Source organism: Calonectris borealis, chromosome 1, assembly GCF_964195595.1.
Source record: "Calonectris borealis chromosome 1, bCalBor7.hap1.2, whole genome shotgun sequence".
Classification (NCBI taxonomy): Eukaryota; Metazoa; Chordata; class Aves; order Procellariiformes; family Procellariidae; genus Calonectris; species Calonectris borealis.
The window spans coordinates 135,121,630-135,141,171 of NC_134312.1; the positions used below are offsets into that span (position 1 = coordinate 135,121,630).

Genomic DNA, 19,542 nt, shown 5'->3' on the forward strand with positions numbered 1-19,542 from the left:
GCCTGATATAATGTGAGTTAGTGACACTTTCTTTTAAAGCACGCTACAGCTTGAGATGGTATGGTGATGTGATAGGATACTCTTGATTTTCTTTGTGTGCATGTGGGGAAGATGGGGAATCCTGGGTTCTGACTTCTCTGTCTAAAACAATTTAGCCTTTTACATTAAACAGCAGGAGCTGGGAGAATGAGTATTCTGAATTTTTGACGACATGGGCCAGTGTGTGCTCTTGTGTGGAGGTCTTTGTACACTGAGTAGGGACAGTGGGCCCTCAGCACAGTTACAATGCTCAAGCCCCTAGAAATTGGGCACTGAGGTCTTTTATCAGAATTGTGCTGCAATGACCCTCTAGGTCACGGTGACTGTGCTGCAGCTGTGCTGGCCTCGCTGCAGAATTAGAAGGGAATTATTGAGGCAGGGCCACAATACTGAGTAAAGATGCTTGTACTAGGAAACGACCACCTGCTTTCCTCCAGGAATAAGTAAGTCTAGGGAAAACAGCAGCAACCATGAGAGGTGCTCTTAGGGAGAAAGAAATGGAGGTCATTTTGCAAGGCTTCTTTGGTAGCAACCTCTGAATCTCTCTTTTCAATTTCTTTACCTGCAGCACTCTGTAAGAACAACTAGATCAGACTCGGCAGCACAAAATGCAGAGGCAGAGAAATAAATAGTATAGTGGTAAGAGCCTTGGAGCTCTCTCTTTGATTCGGAGGAAGAGGCGCTTAGATGCACTGGTTAAACTCTAATAGTTGCTAATTCTCAGTCAGAAGTCTGCAGGTGTGCTATGCCACGTAAAATCAGATTATTAGTGGTATTCTGGGATATGTTTTGTTATCAATGTGTGAAACGTAACAAAAATGATGTTACGAAGTAATGGCTTTACCTTTGGCATACAAATCCCTCATCTGTTAGCACTTTGATGTGTTGATTTGTAGGTATAATAGATACTTGCTAAATTCTTTCCAAAGGAAGACTGTCAAAATGTTCTTTAAGTAAATTATCATGAATAACTTTTCAGTTCTCTCTGATACGAGAATTTGGGACAATGGAAGCAAAAGGCTGCTAGAGAAGTCTCCCCACTCCCCACCTCCTCTTTTGACCAAGTCAAGAGTTACCCTGGGACATGAGGGAAAACCAAAGATTAAGTCAGAGAGAAGTAATCAGGCTTACAAGAAGAGTAGCCGTTGTCTAACTAACAGTATAGAGCAATCAGTTGTTGAAATATTTTATATGTGATTATGGCCTATTGAAAGAAATGAACCTATTACTACTTAACAGAAACTGTAGTCAAGAAAGGATCGTGCTTGTGTACCTAGGTTAATTTTAGATTTTCTAATTACCTAATGTGATTATTAATTCAAAGCCAAATTATAATAAAATCAGTAAGTAACAGCAGTAATAGTTTGGAAGTTCTCAGTTTACACAAATGCATCAAATGAGCAGTTTATAAACAACTGTAAAACAGAACTTCAAAGAAGTAGATTTGCATTTTGTTATAAACTGAAATTAAGAAATTACGCACGTCAGTCCTAACTCATTTCTCAGTTGTGCTGGTGAGGAACCCGACTATCAATTATGTTGAATTTAAGATTCAACCATAGAGCCAGTTTCATTTATTTTAGATTAGTGACTAGCCTTGCCTTCAACACAGAAAGGCTTTGCTTTTTGCTTTTCTTTCTTTCCTGTAGTTCACAGAAGTTCACAGCTAAGCTGTAACAAATTACAGCTTTAACAAGTTTCTTAGGATTCAGAACCAAGAGTGGAGAGGATTTTATATGAAAGTTTTAAGTGTCTTTAGCTTGTAAGGGTATGCACCAGGTGCCATGTGGAGCTTGGCCTTAAAGCTAGCATCAGTTTGGAACAGACCTGTGTAACCCCAAGATACCTGTGCATGCTATGTGGCCTTTGTATGTCAGAACTGCCAAAGCATCAAAAAAGGAGAAACATTGGTTTTCCTCTGAGACGTTACTAAAGTTGATTTTTCCCACCACCTCTGCACACTCACCTTCTGTTGTCCATCGCATCCTAGGATTAAAAAGCCCTAATATCTAGCTATGAAGAATCTAGAATTATACATTTGAAAATAATGAAAATATATATGTATAAAAACACTTGGTGATTATTGCATTGCAGCTAAAAGATAATATAGATTTAATTAGCTGTGGCTTCCATTGGGATTATCATTTGGCTGGCTAATTACAGAGAGCCTGCGTAGGGATCAGAGACATAACTTGCCATGAAACTGTTAACATTGGTCTTCACTGATGAGAAGGAAGCTCAACAGTTGCCCAAGAGCCTGGCAAAAATACCAAAGCCTCAGTATTGCTCAATCTGTAAACTGAAAAATAAGTTTTGACAAATCACAGCAGACATGCTGTGTCTGCAAACAACACAGATCGGCGTTGCTTTCTTGCACAGCTTGACTTTATGCAAAATTTTTTTGTCTTGTGGCAGAAAAATACTCTAAACTTTCTCAAAATAATCCATTTTAAGTAGAGATAATTAGAGTTCTTGCAAGGTTTGTGTTGTCTTGCTGTTTCTCTCACTGTGAATGTTGAATTGTAAGTGATGGTATACGGAAATCATATGAAATCTGTAACACCAAATAAATTACCGTTTTTGAAATTCAGTATCATTAGCAACATTATGTGGTGAATATATTTGTATTAGCACCTTCTCACCCAACTTAACTGCTTTTTACCTGTGTTTTCTGAGCTGGAACTTAAGTGACAAGACACATTTAATCATCTCTGTCTTCTTGGGGGCATTAGAGAGCCAGTACTTTAAGCAAACTGAAAAAGTTTCTAAAAATTCTTTCGTCAGTGAATTTATTTAATTTCTTCTTCATTGCACCACATCCTTGCAAACTCAGCAAAACCTGAAGTTCGAGTGACAGGTAGTACTGTGAGGACCTTTATTTGAGATAACGAATTAAAAGGAAAAAACCCTGCTTTCCTCTTAGAACAGAGATTGAACTGATGAAATGTATTTGTGAACTAAGCACACCTATGGTTATATCACAGGTAGACGATGCATTTGGTGTTCTCCAGTGCATTTTTCGTGATTCTTTCTAGTAAGGCCTCGTCTTTATTACCCTCAGTAAATTAGGTGTCATCAGCAGGCTGTCACCCACTGTTCATTCTTTTTTCTTTTTATCAAATAAGTTGAATGTACTATTCCTAGAGCCTTCTTCAACTCCTACTAGTGACTTTCCTCCACTGTGAAAAAATGCATTTTTTTCTACCCTTGTACTTTATCTTTTAACTGTATTTTGTGTGTGTTAATCCCATAGCTGCTTTGTTTTTTATAAGTCTTTGATAACATGCCTTACATGCACTTCTAACATCTGTTAGAAATCAAAGTGGACTTTGATTATCAACCGAATCTCCCTTATCCATGTACCTTTCCTCTGAAGAACTTTAGTAGCTAGGTGACAGGCAGATAACCTCCCTTTACAAAGTCATTGTTGGCAGCGTCCTAACCTGTTATAGCTGCCCAGGTGCCCCCTACGTCTACATTTTTGTTAAAGGTTCTGCTAGGTTGCCTGGCCTGGCCGTCAGGTGTTTCAGACGATAGGTCTCTGTATCTCCTTTGAAGCATTTGCCACTTCAGTCTCTTTGGGTAACAAGACTGATGAGAGGTTATTCACCACAGTTGCTAGATCAGCTACTTCACTGTTCAGTTGCTTCAAAATTGAGTGAGTACCATCCGTTTCCAGTGATTTCTTACTGTCTATTTTATCTATTTGTTTTGTAACCACTCCTTTTAACACATCAGTTTGAGATGGATGCGTCAGAGTCTCCCATGAAGAAGGTTTTTTAGCTTGGGAATGTCTTTCAAACTCCTTGACAGTGCACACAAGCAAAATGCTCATTTTTTTATGCCATGGTCATAGCTCCTTTGAGTATGAGTTTGTTGTTTGTTTGTTTTTTTTTTTTTTTAATCCTGATAATTGATTAGCTTTACAATGCCAGATTTTTCTTCTTAAATGAAAATGAATGAAAAATAATTTACTCTTAGTTATTGATGCCTTTTACAAGTTGCTTCTCAAATATTTTGCAGGGGGGAATAATGATTTGGTATTTATACATTTAACTTAAAAGTATTTGTGTTTCTTTATCTTCATTTGGACATAGGTTTAGTTTTTGTGAAGGATGCCTTCTTGCTGTTAATAACCTCCCACTTTTTGCTTCTTAAGGCTTTCTTCATAAGAACGAATTTTCTAAATAGAATTGCATGTTACATTTTCAGAAAGTCTTTGACCTTTCCAGTACTTGGATAAGGAATTACGTGTAACTAATTGTAAATCAAGTAGGGAAGTTTATGCTATGTACAGAACAATTTTCTGGATTAATTGGACATCAGTGAGTATCTGTCAGTGTCTGATTTAACAATTAGAGAACATTTATTTTACAGAGGGCTGTATGCCCAAGTCTGTCTTGGTAATGCTGCAATGTATTTGAATAGTGTGTCACTTCAGTATGAACTATGGATACTCCAGAGGTGGTATATATAGTGTTGGCAAAGTATGGATGTGGAAGGGCCATTCACAAAACCGTTTTGTGCAAGGAGGTTGTACGTGTTAGGGCAGAACAGCACCGCTTGCCGTGTGGCTTAGATGAGGATTTCAGGCTGCCACATTTTGGTGTGATTCTCCAGCTGGAATGTATTGGCCTCTGGATGTGCTCTGCTCCCTACAGAGAGGAGCATTCATGTGGCTCCCTTAAATTATCTATCTGAAAGTTACGCAAAGTTATGTGAGGTGATTCCCACACATAGGGACTAACTCGGAAGCACTGTGGTAAACTAGTTCCTCACAGTTGTCCTGTTTGGCAAATTAAAAATGCAGTACTGATCAATGAAATAAAGTAAATGTGGAAGGGGGTTGTCCAGATCCCTTAATACCGTGATTATATCACTGAATATAACGCCTCCAAAACACCTCCTCCACCCCCCTGGCCTCCAAAAAACCACCCATGCAAACAAGCTTGCAGAAATTGTGTATTAAAAAAAAAATTAAAAAATTAGGAAACATGAAATAGATTACCTGCATACTGCAAATTCATATGTTGAAAACTACATGAAATCACCTCTAGTATTATGAATGCCATTTCCATAGAAGTTTCTCCTACGTAGATAAATGACCAAGTTTCATTAAGACGCTTGCCTTGTTAGAAGCTCGCCTGGGAATGTGCGAGTTTCTTATCGTTAGCTGCCTTGTTTCTAAAGTATAGGGACAAGATTAGGTGTCACAGAAGTCCTGCTTCTGCTAGGTTAAACAAATTGCTTAATCTGCCTTATTTTTCTCATACCAAATGGAGGTAATGAAACACACTTGCTTTTATAAAGTGGCTTGGTACCTGCAAAGGAAAGGTCTGTGCAGCAGCTGAGGACTTCCACCGTTTTCGTAACAGCCTTATAGACATCCAGGAGTGACAACTGGAATTGAATGTGTGCCTAAGAATGCATGGGCAAGAAAAACCTGAGGATTTCATATTGGTTGCATAGTTGTATTGGAGGGTATATTTAATAAGTGAGTGGTTTGTTCCTTATGTTCTGAACTTACGTCATTTTAATTAAAAATAAAGAAAAACTATTAGCCAAAGTTTTATTTTTAATAAATACTCTGCCCCCCAATCAAATTATCTGTTGGAAACGAGGTAGAAGAATAATACAAAGTTCCGCCAAAAGGAAGACTTTTTTATTAAATGAGGTTTCCTGTTTTCTTAATTCTGTATTTATTTTCCTCCCATCCTTGACTTGTATGTGATGATAAGATATTCCATACTGTGAAGTTAGGCACTGAACAACAGAACTGCATTTGCAATGGATTTGACAGTGATTCACTGTAGACCTGTGCTTTTTAAGTAAAAATTGTTTCTCATGCTCTCTGACTCTTCATTCTGCCATTGGAGACATAAACTATTAGAGGTGTAGGTGAAGGATAAAAATGATTTTTGTACGGGCACCATTAAATAACTGATTACTTTGTCTTTGCGAGGTGGTAGCTGTTCTGTGTTGCCTTGTATGAGAGCTAGCTGCTGTCCTAGCTGCAAGCTGTGTGATACTGTGCCTGGTTAGTGACACAGCCTAGAACTTCTGCTGTGTGGCAATATCTTTTGCTGGTTGCTTGGTAAACATTTGTAGCATTTGAGAGGATCACTGCATTATCTGTTGAATTGATCTGTACCTGGCCACCCACACTTTTCACAGAGGATGTCTGAATTATGCTGGGTGTGTTCATCTGATGTCATGCTAATTGAATGCCTACTTGATTTGTGGTAGTATAAAGGTGACATTATTCTATAGATGTTACTTTCTTAGAAACAATACTGGTAAAATATTTCCTGTAGGCTTTCACCATCTTGTTGCTAAATAAGAAATGATCTGAAGATCCATTTCTCCTCCTCTCTGGCCTTCTTGCTAATGGTTCTCCACATGCATGCACACATCCTCTCTGCTTCTCTCTTCTTACTTCCTCGTATGTATCTCTTCCTATCTGATTATATTTTAAAAGTGTGTACCATATTCATCTCTGAAAATGAATGTGTAGATTTGCAAGTCTGGTTTTATGATCCATTAGCAAACAAGAACTGCACAGTTATGTCTGTCCTGTCATGTCAACTCTGGACCTCGGAGTTGAATCCAAGTATCCTAGTGGTGCTCACCGGTGCCTTGTTGGGGGAGGAAGTGATTAACATTTGAGCTCTGCCGATGTAGGTGGCATGGATGCAATTGGTCAAACCACTTGTCTTTTTAAACGCGGTCTGAACTTGACCCCTGATACCTGTATAAACACAATTAAGGAAAGCAAATTCCAAAGAATTCTTGTCATTTGATGTTGAAGGGGATAGAGTTAACGTGCTAGGGAGAGAATCACAAGGAGAGCAGAATTAAATTAAGATCCGGACAGTGATGTTTATCAGGTTTTTGGAGGAGGCAGAACAGACAAAGCGAGATAGGAAGGATCTTGCTCAGAAGGAAGACATCGTGGTTTCTGCTTGAAATGAAAAATATTTGGATTGTAGGTCATAAATCTTCTACCAGCACTCAGATTCTTCCAGGCAAGATGATCTTTGGCCAGCTGAAGCTTTTCTGAGTGGAAGCAGGAAACTCTTAAATGTAATGTGGAACATGTGACTCAAAGCATCCCTGAAAGTGCTGGCAGAGGTAATTAAGATAATTAATCTCTGCTATGATATTAATATATATCATTCCTTTTGGTTTTCTGAAGCTGATGAGATGTGTACTGTTGGATAGACAGTAATGAAAATGCCAAGGTACTTACTTGCAAGATAATCTAACTGGTTAAAGTTGTATCATTGTAATTATCTCCCTATGCTGTTGTCTTTTTTTTGTTCTAATATACTTTACAGTATTCTTAGGAAATTCTAGAATTAAAAGTCAGTGCCTTGATTACCATTATATGATATCCAGCACTTGCTTTAGTTCTTCCAGTTCTCCAGCTGGAATGAGAAATGTTACGATGTATATGTGGGAGGGAGGATAACGACTCATGGAAGTAATCTCCACTACTGCTATTGACTTCATGGGGGTAAGAAAATCCCATTCCTCATTGCTGGAGAGCTTTCCAGAGAACTAGATGTCCATTCTGTATGCCTAATGAGATATCCAGCATTCAGATTGTTCTCTGTAATTTAGGAGAAGTTACAGGCATGAAAGACCAGATAGGCCAAGGTACTTTTATTGTCTTGGGCATGCCATGGAAGACAAGTAGTAGTAGTTAAAACTACAGTGATTGTGCCAGAGGCTTTCTGCCTAGAAACTCCCTGTTATAGTATGTCTGTTCTGCTATTAGTCCATAAGATTGTCATTACTAGAATGTCTCAAATTAGTAAATTAAGTGGGAGGACCACTAAGTAATGGAGTGGCCAGCTTCAGTTCTTTAGGTCCTTTCATTTTGTATGCTTTTGTTATGGGAAACAGAATGTTACTGCGTAGTAGAGGTGAGGGAACTGATATGACATTTAAACAGGAGTTAAACCAAACCAGAAGCTTCCAAAGAGGAAGAGAGAAAGAGGGCAATACAAAAATGCATATAAAATATTCCAAGATATCTACATAGTAGATACGAATCTCTGTTTAAACAGTAAAAGTGATCCTGCTTGCCTTCCAAAAACAGTTACTTTAGCTTGCACAGTGTTGTTCCTGGTTGTGATCCTTTGTGAGATGCCATTTCAAAATGCAAAAATGAAAAAAAAGAAGGAGATGGAAGGTAGGAAGAAGCATGACTATACTGTAAATTAGTATGAGAACTACTCTAGCCTTCATTATTTACATTTCTTCATTATCTACATCTATCTTCATTTCTACAAAGTTACAGCTTAAATGCATGTCGTGGTTTAACCCCAGCCAGCAAATAAACCCCAGGCAGCCGCTTTCTCACATCCCCCCCCCGGTGGGGTGGGGGAGAGAATCGGGAGGGCACAAGTAGGAAAACTCGTGGGTTGAGGTAACAACAGTTTAATAATGGAAATAAAACAAAGTAGAACAGTAATAATAACAATGAGAACAACAACAATAACAGAATATACAAAGCAGGTGATGCACAATGCAACTGGTCACCGACCGCTGACTGCGTGTCGACAATGGGGGGTGAGCCCCCCCCATCCCTAGTTTTTATAGTGAGCATGACGTCACGTGGTATGGAATACCCCATTGGCCAGCTGGGTCAGCCGCCCGGGCTGTGCTCCCCCCGCCAGCTTCCCCTGCACCTGGCAGAGCATGGGAGGCCAAACAGTCCCAGTGCAAGCACCACCCAGCAACAGCCAAAGCATCAATGGGCCATCAGCGCTCCTCTCACACCAAACCCAAAACACAGCACAGCCCCCCCCAGCTACTGGGAAGAAAGTTAACTCTGTCCCAGGCGGAACCAGGACAATGTAAAAGAAGAGTTGAAAAGGAAATAGACTTGCACATCAGAACAAATTGCTTCAATTAAAGGTTACAGTGATTGGCATGAGCTGGTGGTTTTATGTGGTTTTGCAGAGCGGACTCAGCTGAGCTGCTTGTTAATGAATTAGATTGGCACAAGATTTTGGCACTGGGACTAGAGTAACGTTTACTTTCACAACTGTCTGCAGTTGTCTACGACTTTAGTGGGATTTTTTTGCAAAGATATACCACCTGCAAAATACCTTGTAGAAGTTTAACATGTTTACTCAGCAGTGTCTTTAAAACACATTTCAAGATATTTTCTCACTACTTTGCCTTTACTTGGGATCTTGGATTGTACTGTGGTTTTTATGTTCTTAGAAATTAAGAGTTAAACATTAGGGAATTTTTTCTCAGTAAGTGTATTCTTTTTCCTTCTATTCAGCTGATTTTCATAAAATGCTCACCTTACATATTAGCTCAGCTAGTAGAGAATTACTTTTTTGATATGGAAATGTCAGGTTTTAAATTCTGGTGCCTGTTTTGAAAGGTGATCAATCAATCATTAAAGCTCATGGCCTGCCACTGATCTTTGGGCATGATGTGAAGCATGATATCCTAATTGGAAAGAGTGGTACTGGGCTGCTTCCTACATATCTGTAGCACAGAAATCCTTGTGGAGCTCGAATCATTCATTTCTGTTTCATTCATTTACTCCAAATTCTAAATAAGGCATTTTCTTGTGGCAGTATCAAGCAATGCAATAGTATTTTTTTTTCCTTCACTTTAAAACCTCTGTTTAATGAGATATTAATCAAACATACAGTAACTAAAGCTAGTTCGTGAAATCATCTTACACTGCACGATGTTGTTAATCTCAGTCAAGCATGTGTTGTCAGATAACGTAAAAATGATTTATCAGGCTGAATCACAGACAGAATAAAACCATTTCTCTTAAAACAGAAGTTAAACCATAAAAAATATAGATATGTTTAGGTTTGTATTCTTAAAACTGACATGGATTTCAAGCTCTAGATAGTGTTTGCACTCCTTTCTTTCTTCTGGGAGTAGAGCTCTTACTTGAAAACTTCCAGTCTCTTTTCCAATTTCAAAGTACAGAATTGTACCATTACCTTACTTTTTTTTTTCTATTCAAATAGCTATCCTTTTGATAGGATGCTTTTCCATCTCCAATAAATGAAAGAAATAGTCCACAGATGTATTTTATTTCCATTGCAACAACTGCTATATTTTAGCACGTGCACACACAATTTCAATAAATTTATGGCAAATGTGCCTCTGCACCTGTCTTGGCAGGCCGGAAAAAGGAAGAGGGCTTACAAAAAATCCTTAGAAACAAATGTCTGTGGCTTGCTGTTCTGATTAGCATTTGAGAAAGATTGCTCAAAAGAAATCTTTCAACTGATCCAGGACCTTTCCAGGGTTTTCTTCCCAGCTCTGAAGTTAGATGGGAAGTTTTACACCACAACAAAAGTACCTTCCAACTAGAATAAAAATTAAAATAGGGCAATCTATAATTATCTTCTTGCTGCCCACTCACTTCCTTTCTAAAAGAAATGACTCAGTTTCTGCGTCCCTCATCATCAAGTACCAAATCACCACTGGGCAGATCTGGAAGATGGACAGGATATCAGGATGATTGGTGACACCGTTCTGTGAGAAGGATCAGTGGTTAGAATCCAGGCAGTCTTACTCACAAGTCTGGAAGGGGTCTGATTACGTTAGGGAAATGGGATGGAAAACAGTTGCTAGTTCTCCTCATCTTCCCTACGAGGATATTGTTTTTTATCGCAGATGAACGGAATTTCTTCAAGAATTACTAGGATAGTACAGGTCATGGTACTGAGCATTGCCTGGAAGCCAATACCAGAAATTCTCCCTGGTGAAGGTCTGGAGTAGTGAGCACTTGAAGTAAGCAATTTTCCTGCTTACTTTCCTTGAAGTAAGCAATTTTCCTTCTGCCTTGCTTGCTGAAGTTAGAGGTAACTGATAATGAAGTGATTCTAACTAACGCTACATTGTTAATGAATGAGAAAGAAGTGGAATGGATGCTTGCTCATGTGGTAACTCAGGGTAGAGGAAGTACAGAACACGGTGGACAGTTTTGAGGGTAAAACGTGCTGTGCTTTGTCTCTACTAAGGACAATCTCGCGTCTCCTTGGCTACTTTGCGTAGCTTAGCTAGTGGGGCTTGTCTGTGGCCGAGTCTTCCGTGGCAATTGCCTGTAGGATATAATAATTCTCCGAGTCAGAGACCATCAAGCATACTACTGTTTGAACAATCTCGGGCTGTAAGTGTTTGATTATCCCTGTCTCATCTTTGTGGCTGGGGTGTTTGATGAAGAGAGCACCAGGCTCTGTCTCCCTCTCTAGGTTCTTCCCTCTGCTTTAGAATGCTCAGAGACACAGATTTGCTTCATGCATCCTCCTTCTGATATATCTAATGTGGATTTAAGTGAATTTGGTAAGGGCAAAATTTCACCTACTAGCAATCGCAGTTGGAGAAGTCCCTCTCAAAGGCAGTGAGAGAGTTCTGATTTTTTTAATAGGTATATGTGGTAGGAAGGGAAGGATTTATCCTAGCTACAGACGTGCTGATCTTTCTGAAATTAAATTAGTGAGTATTTGGTTATTAATTGTAGTGCAAGCTGGACCAGTCCAAAGCCTGAGAACATTCTTCCACTTTCTTTTAGTTATTCAAGTCTGTGGCAAATCCTGCACCTCCTGGCATGGCATGACTGGCACTCCAGTGTATTTCTGTAGTCAGCACTGCCTGACCCTGTTCATTTCGCTAACACTAACAGTTTGAAAATTTCTGCTTGATTAAGTCTTTAAGCTGACTCTGGGATATGTGGTTGGAATAACTAGAATGAGTTCTAAAATGCTGTTAAGCAATATGTATATGGGCTTTGCATATCAACATCTCCATTAACTTTCTTAGTTCACTGCACTATGCTTATGAGAGAGTAAGCACTGTTTGAAAAAGAAGTTACACCCTTTATGTCTTTTTCTGAAGGAAATGTTAGAAAAACATTCTGTACCAGAATTTCTGCTTATTCAGGCAGAATTCTTAGAGAGTTTTTAGGCTTTAATTAAATAAATGCTGTAGGGCAATCACTTAATTCTAAAATAGGAAACAACAAACCTCTGGAAAAGAGGATTGCCCAAACTGAAAAATGGTTGACAGTAACATGCTATGGGATTTTAAGAGTCTAAGAAATTTAAGCTGGTATTTGTTGGAGTATTTGGATACTGTGCTGTAGTTTAGTGAAGAGAGTAGAGGATAGGATTTTTCAAGCTGGTTACTCATATCACTACACAGCTGCATGAATCAGCTATTGATGATTTCTGCTTTGATCTTATACATGATGGTGGTCATCTTTTTGAAAACAAACATTACTGCAGTCAGAGTAATGGAGCACTGAGTAGTGTGAAATCTGCAAGTGGCTTTATGGCAACTAGTTCCATCCTAGAGGGCTGAGTGCTTTAGATAGGTGGGCAATGATGGGGTTTGCTTGGAACTAGGATATCTTTGGGGGATAAGGGATTCTGGCAGATATGTGATCCTTGCATCTTTGTTCAGTAATTGAAAATGTTAAAACTCTGGTTTTGAATGAACGGGGAAAGAGTGTCTTTTTGGTTTACTTGCCAAGTTGGAAGCTATCAGTACCATTCTTAGTGTTGCATCTGTCAATTTTTTCTTTAAAATGTTTGTACTATTGTTTCTAAAGTGTTAGTATAAACATCGCATTTGTAGGTGACTGGGTCTGTTTACTCATGAACTTGTGATTGAAACAGATCAGATCGAATCTAGAAAGTACTGACTAATCCTGCAGAGAAATGATGGAAGAGTCAATAGAAGAATGGATTCCTCTAGTTTGGGTTGAGCCCTTGACAGTTTGTGTTGCTGGGTTTTTTTCATAGCTGTGTTCAGCAGGGATTAATATTCATCGGTACCTGTCACTGTATTCCCTGCTCCTGTCAGCTTTCCCTCTGCACATCTCTTGTGTGCTGAGTGTCTTAGAGCCTCTTTTCAAGTGTTCAATTAATCTTTAGGGTCAGAGCTTCTTCTGATGCTTTGATTGGCGCTTACATGTATAACAATTTCTTTCAGCAGTGACAAATCATTTGCTCACCAGACAAGGGCAGAGTAAAAAGGCAAAAAAACCTAAAAACCTGCTTCCAAAGCTGACTTACCAATGCGTTGTTCAAATCAAGTAATGCTCCCCTCCTTCCCTCCCCGCTTTTTCCCTGCCTTCCCCCCAGAGAACCAAACCCCCAAACAAAACCCAAACAGACACAACCTCCCTGCATCCCCCCCCAATCCCCCCCAGGTAACCAAGGTAGATGTATTTCTCAAAATGGCATTGCAGGCCGTGAGGCAAAACAAAGACAAAATTAATGGTCCTGGGGTGATGACTAAAATGATAGGTGTTGGGTTTTCAGGGCCTTGGTTGCTCTGTGTTGAGTGTCTGGGCTTCAGAGGTTTTCTCATTAGCTTTTATATGTTTCCTAACAACAATGAAACGATCCAAGCAGTAGATTTCTGAAAGAAGATTGCAGTTCATGGGTAGTTAAAGTCACTATTCATCAGTAGCATGATTTAATACTGATCAGACTGTTTTATATCTAGAATGTGATTTGTGTTATGCCAGTGTGATTCATTATTTATTTCATGTTGGCTGATTGGTGTGTAATGCGTGATCTCTGTAAAATCCCTGTAGCGTTAGCAGTTTTCGGAGATTTGGGTAAGAAAGACCTGATTAATGCTTTATCTCTTCTTGCACCCTCCCTGCTGATGCTTTTTTGTTGCTTGTGGTGTCTGTTGTTCTGTGCTGTTCTCCGCTCTTCAAAGAACTAATGCATAGTAAGAGCTGATAGCTCAGAAAGCTGAGCTTTTCTTTTGGCAGGAAGCATAGCTCTTTGAAGAATCTATTCAGTTGCACAGTTGTTCAAAATAACCACCACTTGAAGGTTTGTCTTTTACCTGATCTAATAAATTCTGTAAAATATGGCAAAATTTTCCATAATATGAGTTGCTTTTCTGATGCTTATTGCTGTCCTTGGGCTGTAGGGCAGCAGTGCCACTCTGCTTTTGAAAGCCTCTTGCACAGACTTTGTTGCAGAGAAACTCATATAATATATAAACATTGAGGGTTGTGCTGTGATAGTTGCTGAAGTTGATCAGAGCCACAGAGCATATCAAAAAAGAAGATCCAGAGTCAGAGTAGCTCTGAGGTATTACTTCATAAGTAGCTCCTTTCCTCACCTGACTACAAAAATTAATATTTGAAGCCTTGTCTATTTTCTTACCATCATAAGCCTAAAAATCTTGGGGAAGATGGAGAGCTGGTTTATAATGCACATATCAATAACAAAACATGAACACACACAGTAAGCCGCTTGATGTTGAAACTCAATACAGCTGTCATTTGCAGAAAATCTGCCGCAGATAGAAATAAGATTGAACAGTTGTATCATGCAATGTTTCTGAAAAGACACCTCAATTAAGACTTAGCAGACATTAGTGAAAGTTTTAAGGGTTGGATCCCCTTCTGAATATGTGCCCCTGACCACACTAATGTAACTGTTGAGACAAGGAAGCAGGCCTTTTAGAAGACAAAGATTAATTGGGGAAAAATGCCTGAATCTGGGTATTACCATGATTCAGTTAGCAAAGTTAGAGCAACCTGCCTGAAATATTTAGGAAGAAAAATCTAAAGCTGAGTTAAGGCACAACATTTAGGTGCTTGATAAACTTTTGAGAATGAAGGAATGTCTAATCTTGACTTTAGCCTCCAAACTTAAAAAAAAACAACCAACCAAAAAAAACCCTAATTTTTTTTCTTGTCAATTGCAAATAGTCATTAAACAGCCATTAAAGTGAAATTTTTGTAATTGGAAGAGAAGCATGTACTTGAAGTACTTGATAGCTGCTTGTTACCACTTCATCTCTGTTTGACAAGAGTCAGGAGCACAACTTTAAGGTTATCTGTAGTATGGGTGTAGGCAAGTAAATAACACCTCATAGAAAACTTGTGTTTGATTTAGAGTGTTTGACATAAACACACAGTCTGCTGTATACATTCTAACTGCTTCTGGTGTCCTGTGGGGTTTTTTGTGGCCCCTACTTCAGAAAAAAAGTGAAAGTAAATGGAAGGAAATAAAATAAAGGCAGACAATCATCTTTTTTGAAGTAATAAGGATTCAGTGAATAATTTTTTTTTTTTTTTAGTTTGTGGGGTTTTGTTAGCTGAATGTGCTGCATAGTCCTCACCTTCATGATTTGGGAGGTAACTAGAGGATTTGTAATATCCCACTGGTTTTATCACAACTTCTGCTCGTGACATTTTATAATGAGTGTATAGCTTATAAATAACATTTTGAAGGTATAAGGTTATGCAGAGATAATTGCACAGCTGAAACACATTGGCACAAGGCCAAAGGCTAAGCACTTTCCACCATCCCTTCTAAATTGAATAACTTCACTTTATGAAGTGTATCATCAGAAATTGTTTTCATTACTCCCAGAGGGCAAATTAAGGTTAATAAAAATCCAATTCCAGATTACCTGTATGTGTGAATCTTTGTATTTTTAGAACCTTTCTTTGTCAATTACATTCCTCACTGACTGTGTATATGTGAATACAAGCACGTAGGTCATAGTTTCAGCTCATGTGTTTCTACAATTTTGAACTGGTTTACCTCTTTGAGACAGACTTCCTCTAAACATGATTGTGAGACACAGCAAGATTTTTCAAACTGAGCAAAACTAAACGCACTCCTTCCACTAAGCCGTTGTTTCTCACATCCCCTGAATCCCACCATCCTGAATTCCACTTGACCCACATAGCAGTCATTTGACCCATCCACTTCAGTCCTCAAAACCAGTATTTGTACGTCCTCTTCTTTAAATGTTATGTTAAATAGCATATTCTTCATACAAGGCAACCCAGTATTTTGTGGATTCTTAGGCAATCTGAGAAACCCTTTAGTAAAGGTGCATTAGGGGGGAAGGTTTTTGCGTTTTCTCCCCGTGATAACTTAGTTACACATATAATCTGAAATAGCACACACATGTTGGAGTCACCTCTTTTAGTGCTTCGCTTTTACAACATGAGATTATAGTCTTGTTACAAGTGCCCTCTTCTTTTCTCTTCACTCTGCTGCTCCCTGCCCTCTTCTTCTCCCCACTTCCCAAAAAAGAGGACTTCCGCTGTCTTGATAAGACACCTGTTTCTGCCTCTTAGCGTAAGAAAGAACATTGTGTGTAAAGAACAGTATAAGAAAGGGCGTAATATTTACCCAGGATAATCTTTCACCCTCTCTCACTGTGTGGTTCAGGGACTCGCTTTTTCAGACATGGTGTCTTTATCACTTGGTGGGGTTTTTTAATCTGTGAATTTATCAGTTTTTAAAAATCTATGCACTCTTACAGCACCAAGAACAGCTTTTGGCGGGATTATCCTATTGCTAACATTTTGGTACCTTTTTTTAAAAAAAAGCTTTTTTTTCCACCACCAAAATTAAATTAAGGAATTAGTAAGCTTTTGTTGATCTTAACATTAAATGAAAAAGTTTCACACTAGTTAGTTAATATCCTCAGTCTATTACAGTCCCAATACTGAGAACAAAGCATTAGGAACACCAAAGAGAAGTCATAATTGGGAATGCTTGGAGGAAAAATAAATCATGTTACCATTTATAAATCTATACAGCCTGTTATGCAATTGTGGCTTTTTTTTTTGTGTGTGTGTGTTTGATGAAACAGTGTTTAAACAATTTTTCTCTACAGGTTATTGACATGCCAGAACACAATCCTGGAGATATGGGTGGAACAATGAGACTGGGGAAAAGGAGGACTGTTTTCAAAACACAAAATTCTGTTTTAAGTAAGTTAGATTTCTGCTCTTACGACTTGCCTTTTGGATAGGAACTCTGTAACATGGCAAAGCAAAAACGCCAAAGCACATTTTGTTAAAGGACTACGACCTCAGGCAAGCAGCTGGGTGACAGGTTCCCTGAGCTCATTCACCCTGATCTTGTTCCCATATACATTTACCCAGGATCAGAATGTAAAGAAAGAAATGAGAGACATCTGGAAATCCCAGTGAAAAGGTCAATTAGGGTCCAACGCTTTAAATAAACAATGAGGAGACTGTTTTGATAACTGAAATGCATTTTTTGGTAGTTTAAGTCATTATTTTCTTGGGAAGACCAGAGCGTTTTCTTCCTATTTTCTTTGTGAGTTGATAGGATGTGTGAACCAGAGCTTCTTGTTCTACCCCTGAAGCTTTTTGGTAGAACTAACCCAAACTCCTACCTGTTATGCACTTGCCAGAGCTAAACATTGCTTGTCATTTCCTAGAGTTGCCAGTACACCTCAGCCTTAAACGTCATCTGGCCTCGCTGCCTTAGTCCTCAACTTGTCTTGACAATGTTTGCTAGTTTGTATCTTAATTATAGCCAGGCCCTGCTTAACTCCAGTCTCTGATCCAGCACTGCCCTACGCCTAGCCCAGCCCTGGAAACGCTCTTGTTTTGGGAAAGCAAATTATTTGTTATAGGAAAGGAAAATGATTTCCTGTAACAGGATGCTTCAAAAGGCAAAATAAAAGCAACCAGAATATAGAACAAATGATTCAATTTGATCTATATGTATTTTAAAACTGAAGTAACACTTGTCTCCTATTAATCAGCCTATTATACAGTAGTAATGCTGAAAATGTGTAAAAAGTGGTTTCTTGCCCATTGATAAATATGGGCGTATTTTTTATATTGCCCTGCTCCTGACATTGATCTGAGCTATTACTATATTTAGCTATGTTGAACTTATGGAATGTATCCTTCTGAGCTTTTAAAAATGACAACTACTTCAGCAGGAGACCAAAGTGTAATACATATGCACATTTAATCAAAAATCTGCCTTTCTAGAGAATGCCCATGCTAGTGATCTGACTGACTTGGGTGATACTTTGCTTAGGTGCGTTATAGATATACATATCACAACGTACAAGTTGTTCTGTGGCCTAAACACTTCTTGGAAAAGTTAATAAAAATAAATATGTGTTGTAACTCTTGACCAGTATTATGAGTTGTTTAGATGAACATATTTATCAAAGACTCATAGAAAGCTCTGGTAGTTTACTCAGGAAATCTGATTCCTATTTCTAATGCTTTACAACTTGAATGGAAATAATGGTTTTGAAAAGGTGGTTCCTTAAAATTAATACATATACCACTTTTTGTAAAATTGCAGTACTGTCACACTGCAACTTTTGGAGATCTTCCTGGCAGTCTAGTTCTTGTACCAACCCTAAGCGAGATAGTAATCCTAATGACACTGGGATAAATTGAGAGCAAAGTTTAAGCTGTGACTGTAAGTAAGACATATGAATAAATTCTGGTTTACTGCATACCTCTAACTTACTCCTTGTTGCTCTGGCATGTAGTGTTCCAGATTAGGCTCAGAGGACTGCAAGAGTCATTTGGGTAACGAGATCAGGAAAACAGAGAAAAACAGTATTTTCTGTTTGTCATTGGAGGTATTATGCCAGCTGCCATGCATAATCTATTAAAATGGAGCAGATGCTATTAAAAGGCTTTCTTCACTGCACCTTTTGCATACAACTATTATAAAACCTTGAAGGGATTTTATGTTGCTTGTTCACTCAAACTTTTTTTATTTTATTTTGGGCTTTACAATTTAAATTAGTTCAAGCATGGCCTTCAGACTCTAGTCTACCTAAGCTGTTCTGGTCAAGGAATGTTGAATACGAATCCTGAATAAACTCGGGTAACAGTAAATTAAAAGAAACTAGTCATCACTCAGAAAAACAGAAAGCTGGAGTGAGATGAATAGTGTCCTGTTATGTTTTACATGTGAAATTTTTTTGAGGTTTAAATTACAAGAAATAGTTGTAACAACTATTAAAGCAACACATTAGCATTAATTTCTTTTTTGTTGTATATTCAGGGAAACTTTATGGTGATGAAATGTTTGTAGAGGAGCGACACAGGCATCGATATGAGGTAAGCACTGCTAATGTACTTTGTGTTGAAAAATTAAAGCTTAAGCAAATTGTGTTTCTTTTGGTAGGCATAATTCTCCTTAAAGCCAATGGGAGATTTCTTATATAAACATAACCCAAAATTTTGTAATGGTTAGTATAATTTAGGTTGAAAGAAACCTCTGTAAGTCTTCTGGTCCAACTCCCTGTTTGGAGCTGAGCCAACTTCAAAATTAGATCAGGCTGCTCAGGATTTTGTCCCATCTAGTTTTGAATCTCTCTGAAGAGAGAGATTCTACAACATCTTTTGACAATCTCTTCCGCTGCTTGACCACTTCTTTGTGAACCCTTTCTTCTCTTATATCTAATAGGAGAGTTCCTTGGGCAGTTTGTCTTTTATCTCTCAGTCTTGTGCTGTGCATCTCTGAGCAGAGTCTGGCTAAGTCTTCTTTATATTGTCCCATTAGTTGAAGTCAGCAACGAGATCCACTCCTTACCTTCTCTCCTCCAGGCTGAACAAATCCAGCTCATCCAGTCTCTCCTCCTATGTTGCATATGGTCCAGCCCCCTTAACCATCCTGGTTGGACCTCTTATGGACTTGCAACATTTTGTCAATC

General features: G+C 38.6%; 1 protein-coding gene across 9 annotated transcripts in view; it reads left to right on the forward strand.

The window, feature by feature from the left end:
• Window positions 1–19,542, forward strand: part of CTPS2 (CTP synthase 2) — a 78,535-nt gene that overhangs the window by 41,630 nt on the left and 17,363 nt on the right. For all 9 annotated transcript variants that reach the window (XR_012677576.1, XM_075175634.1, XM_075175672.1 and 6 more), the window contains 2 exons: window positions 16,711–16,807; window positions 18,891–18,946. Coding sequence is in view for 8 of the 9 variants with exons in the window: in XM_075175634.1 (XP_075031735.1) it covers window positions 16,711–16,807; window positions 18,891–18,946 (153 nt within the window). In the remaining variant the exon portion in view is untranslated. The remainder of the gene's footprint in view (window positions 1–16,710; window positions 16,808–18,890; window positions 18,947–19,542) is intronic.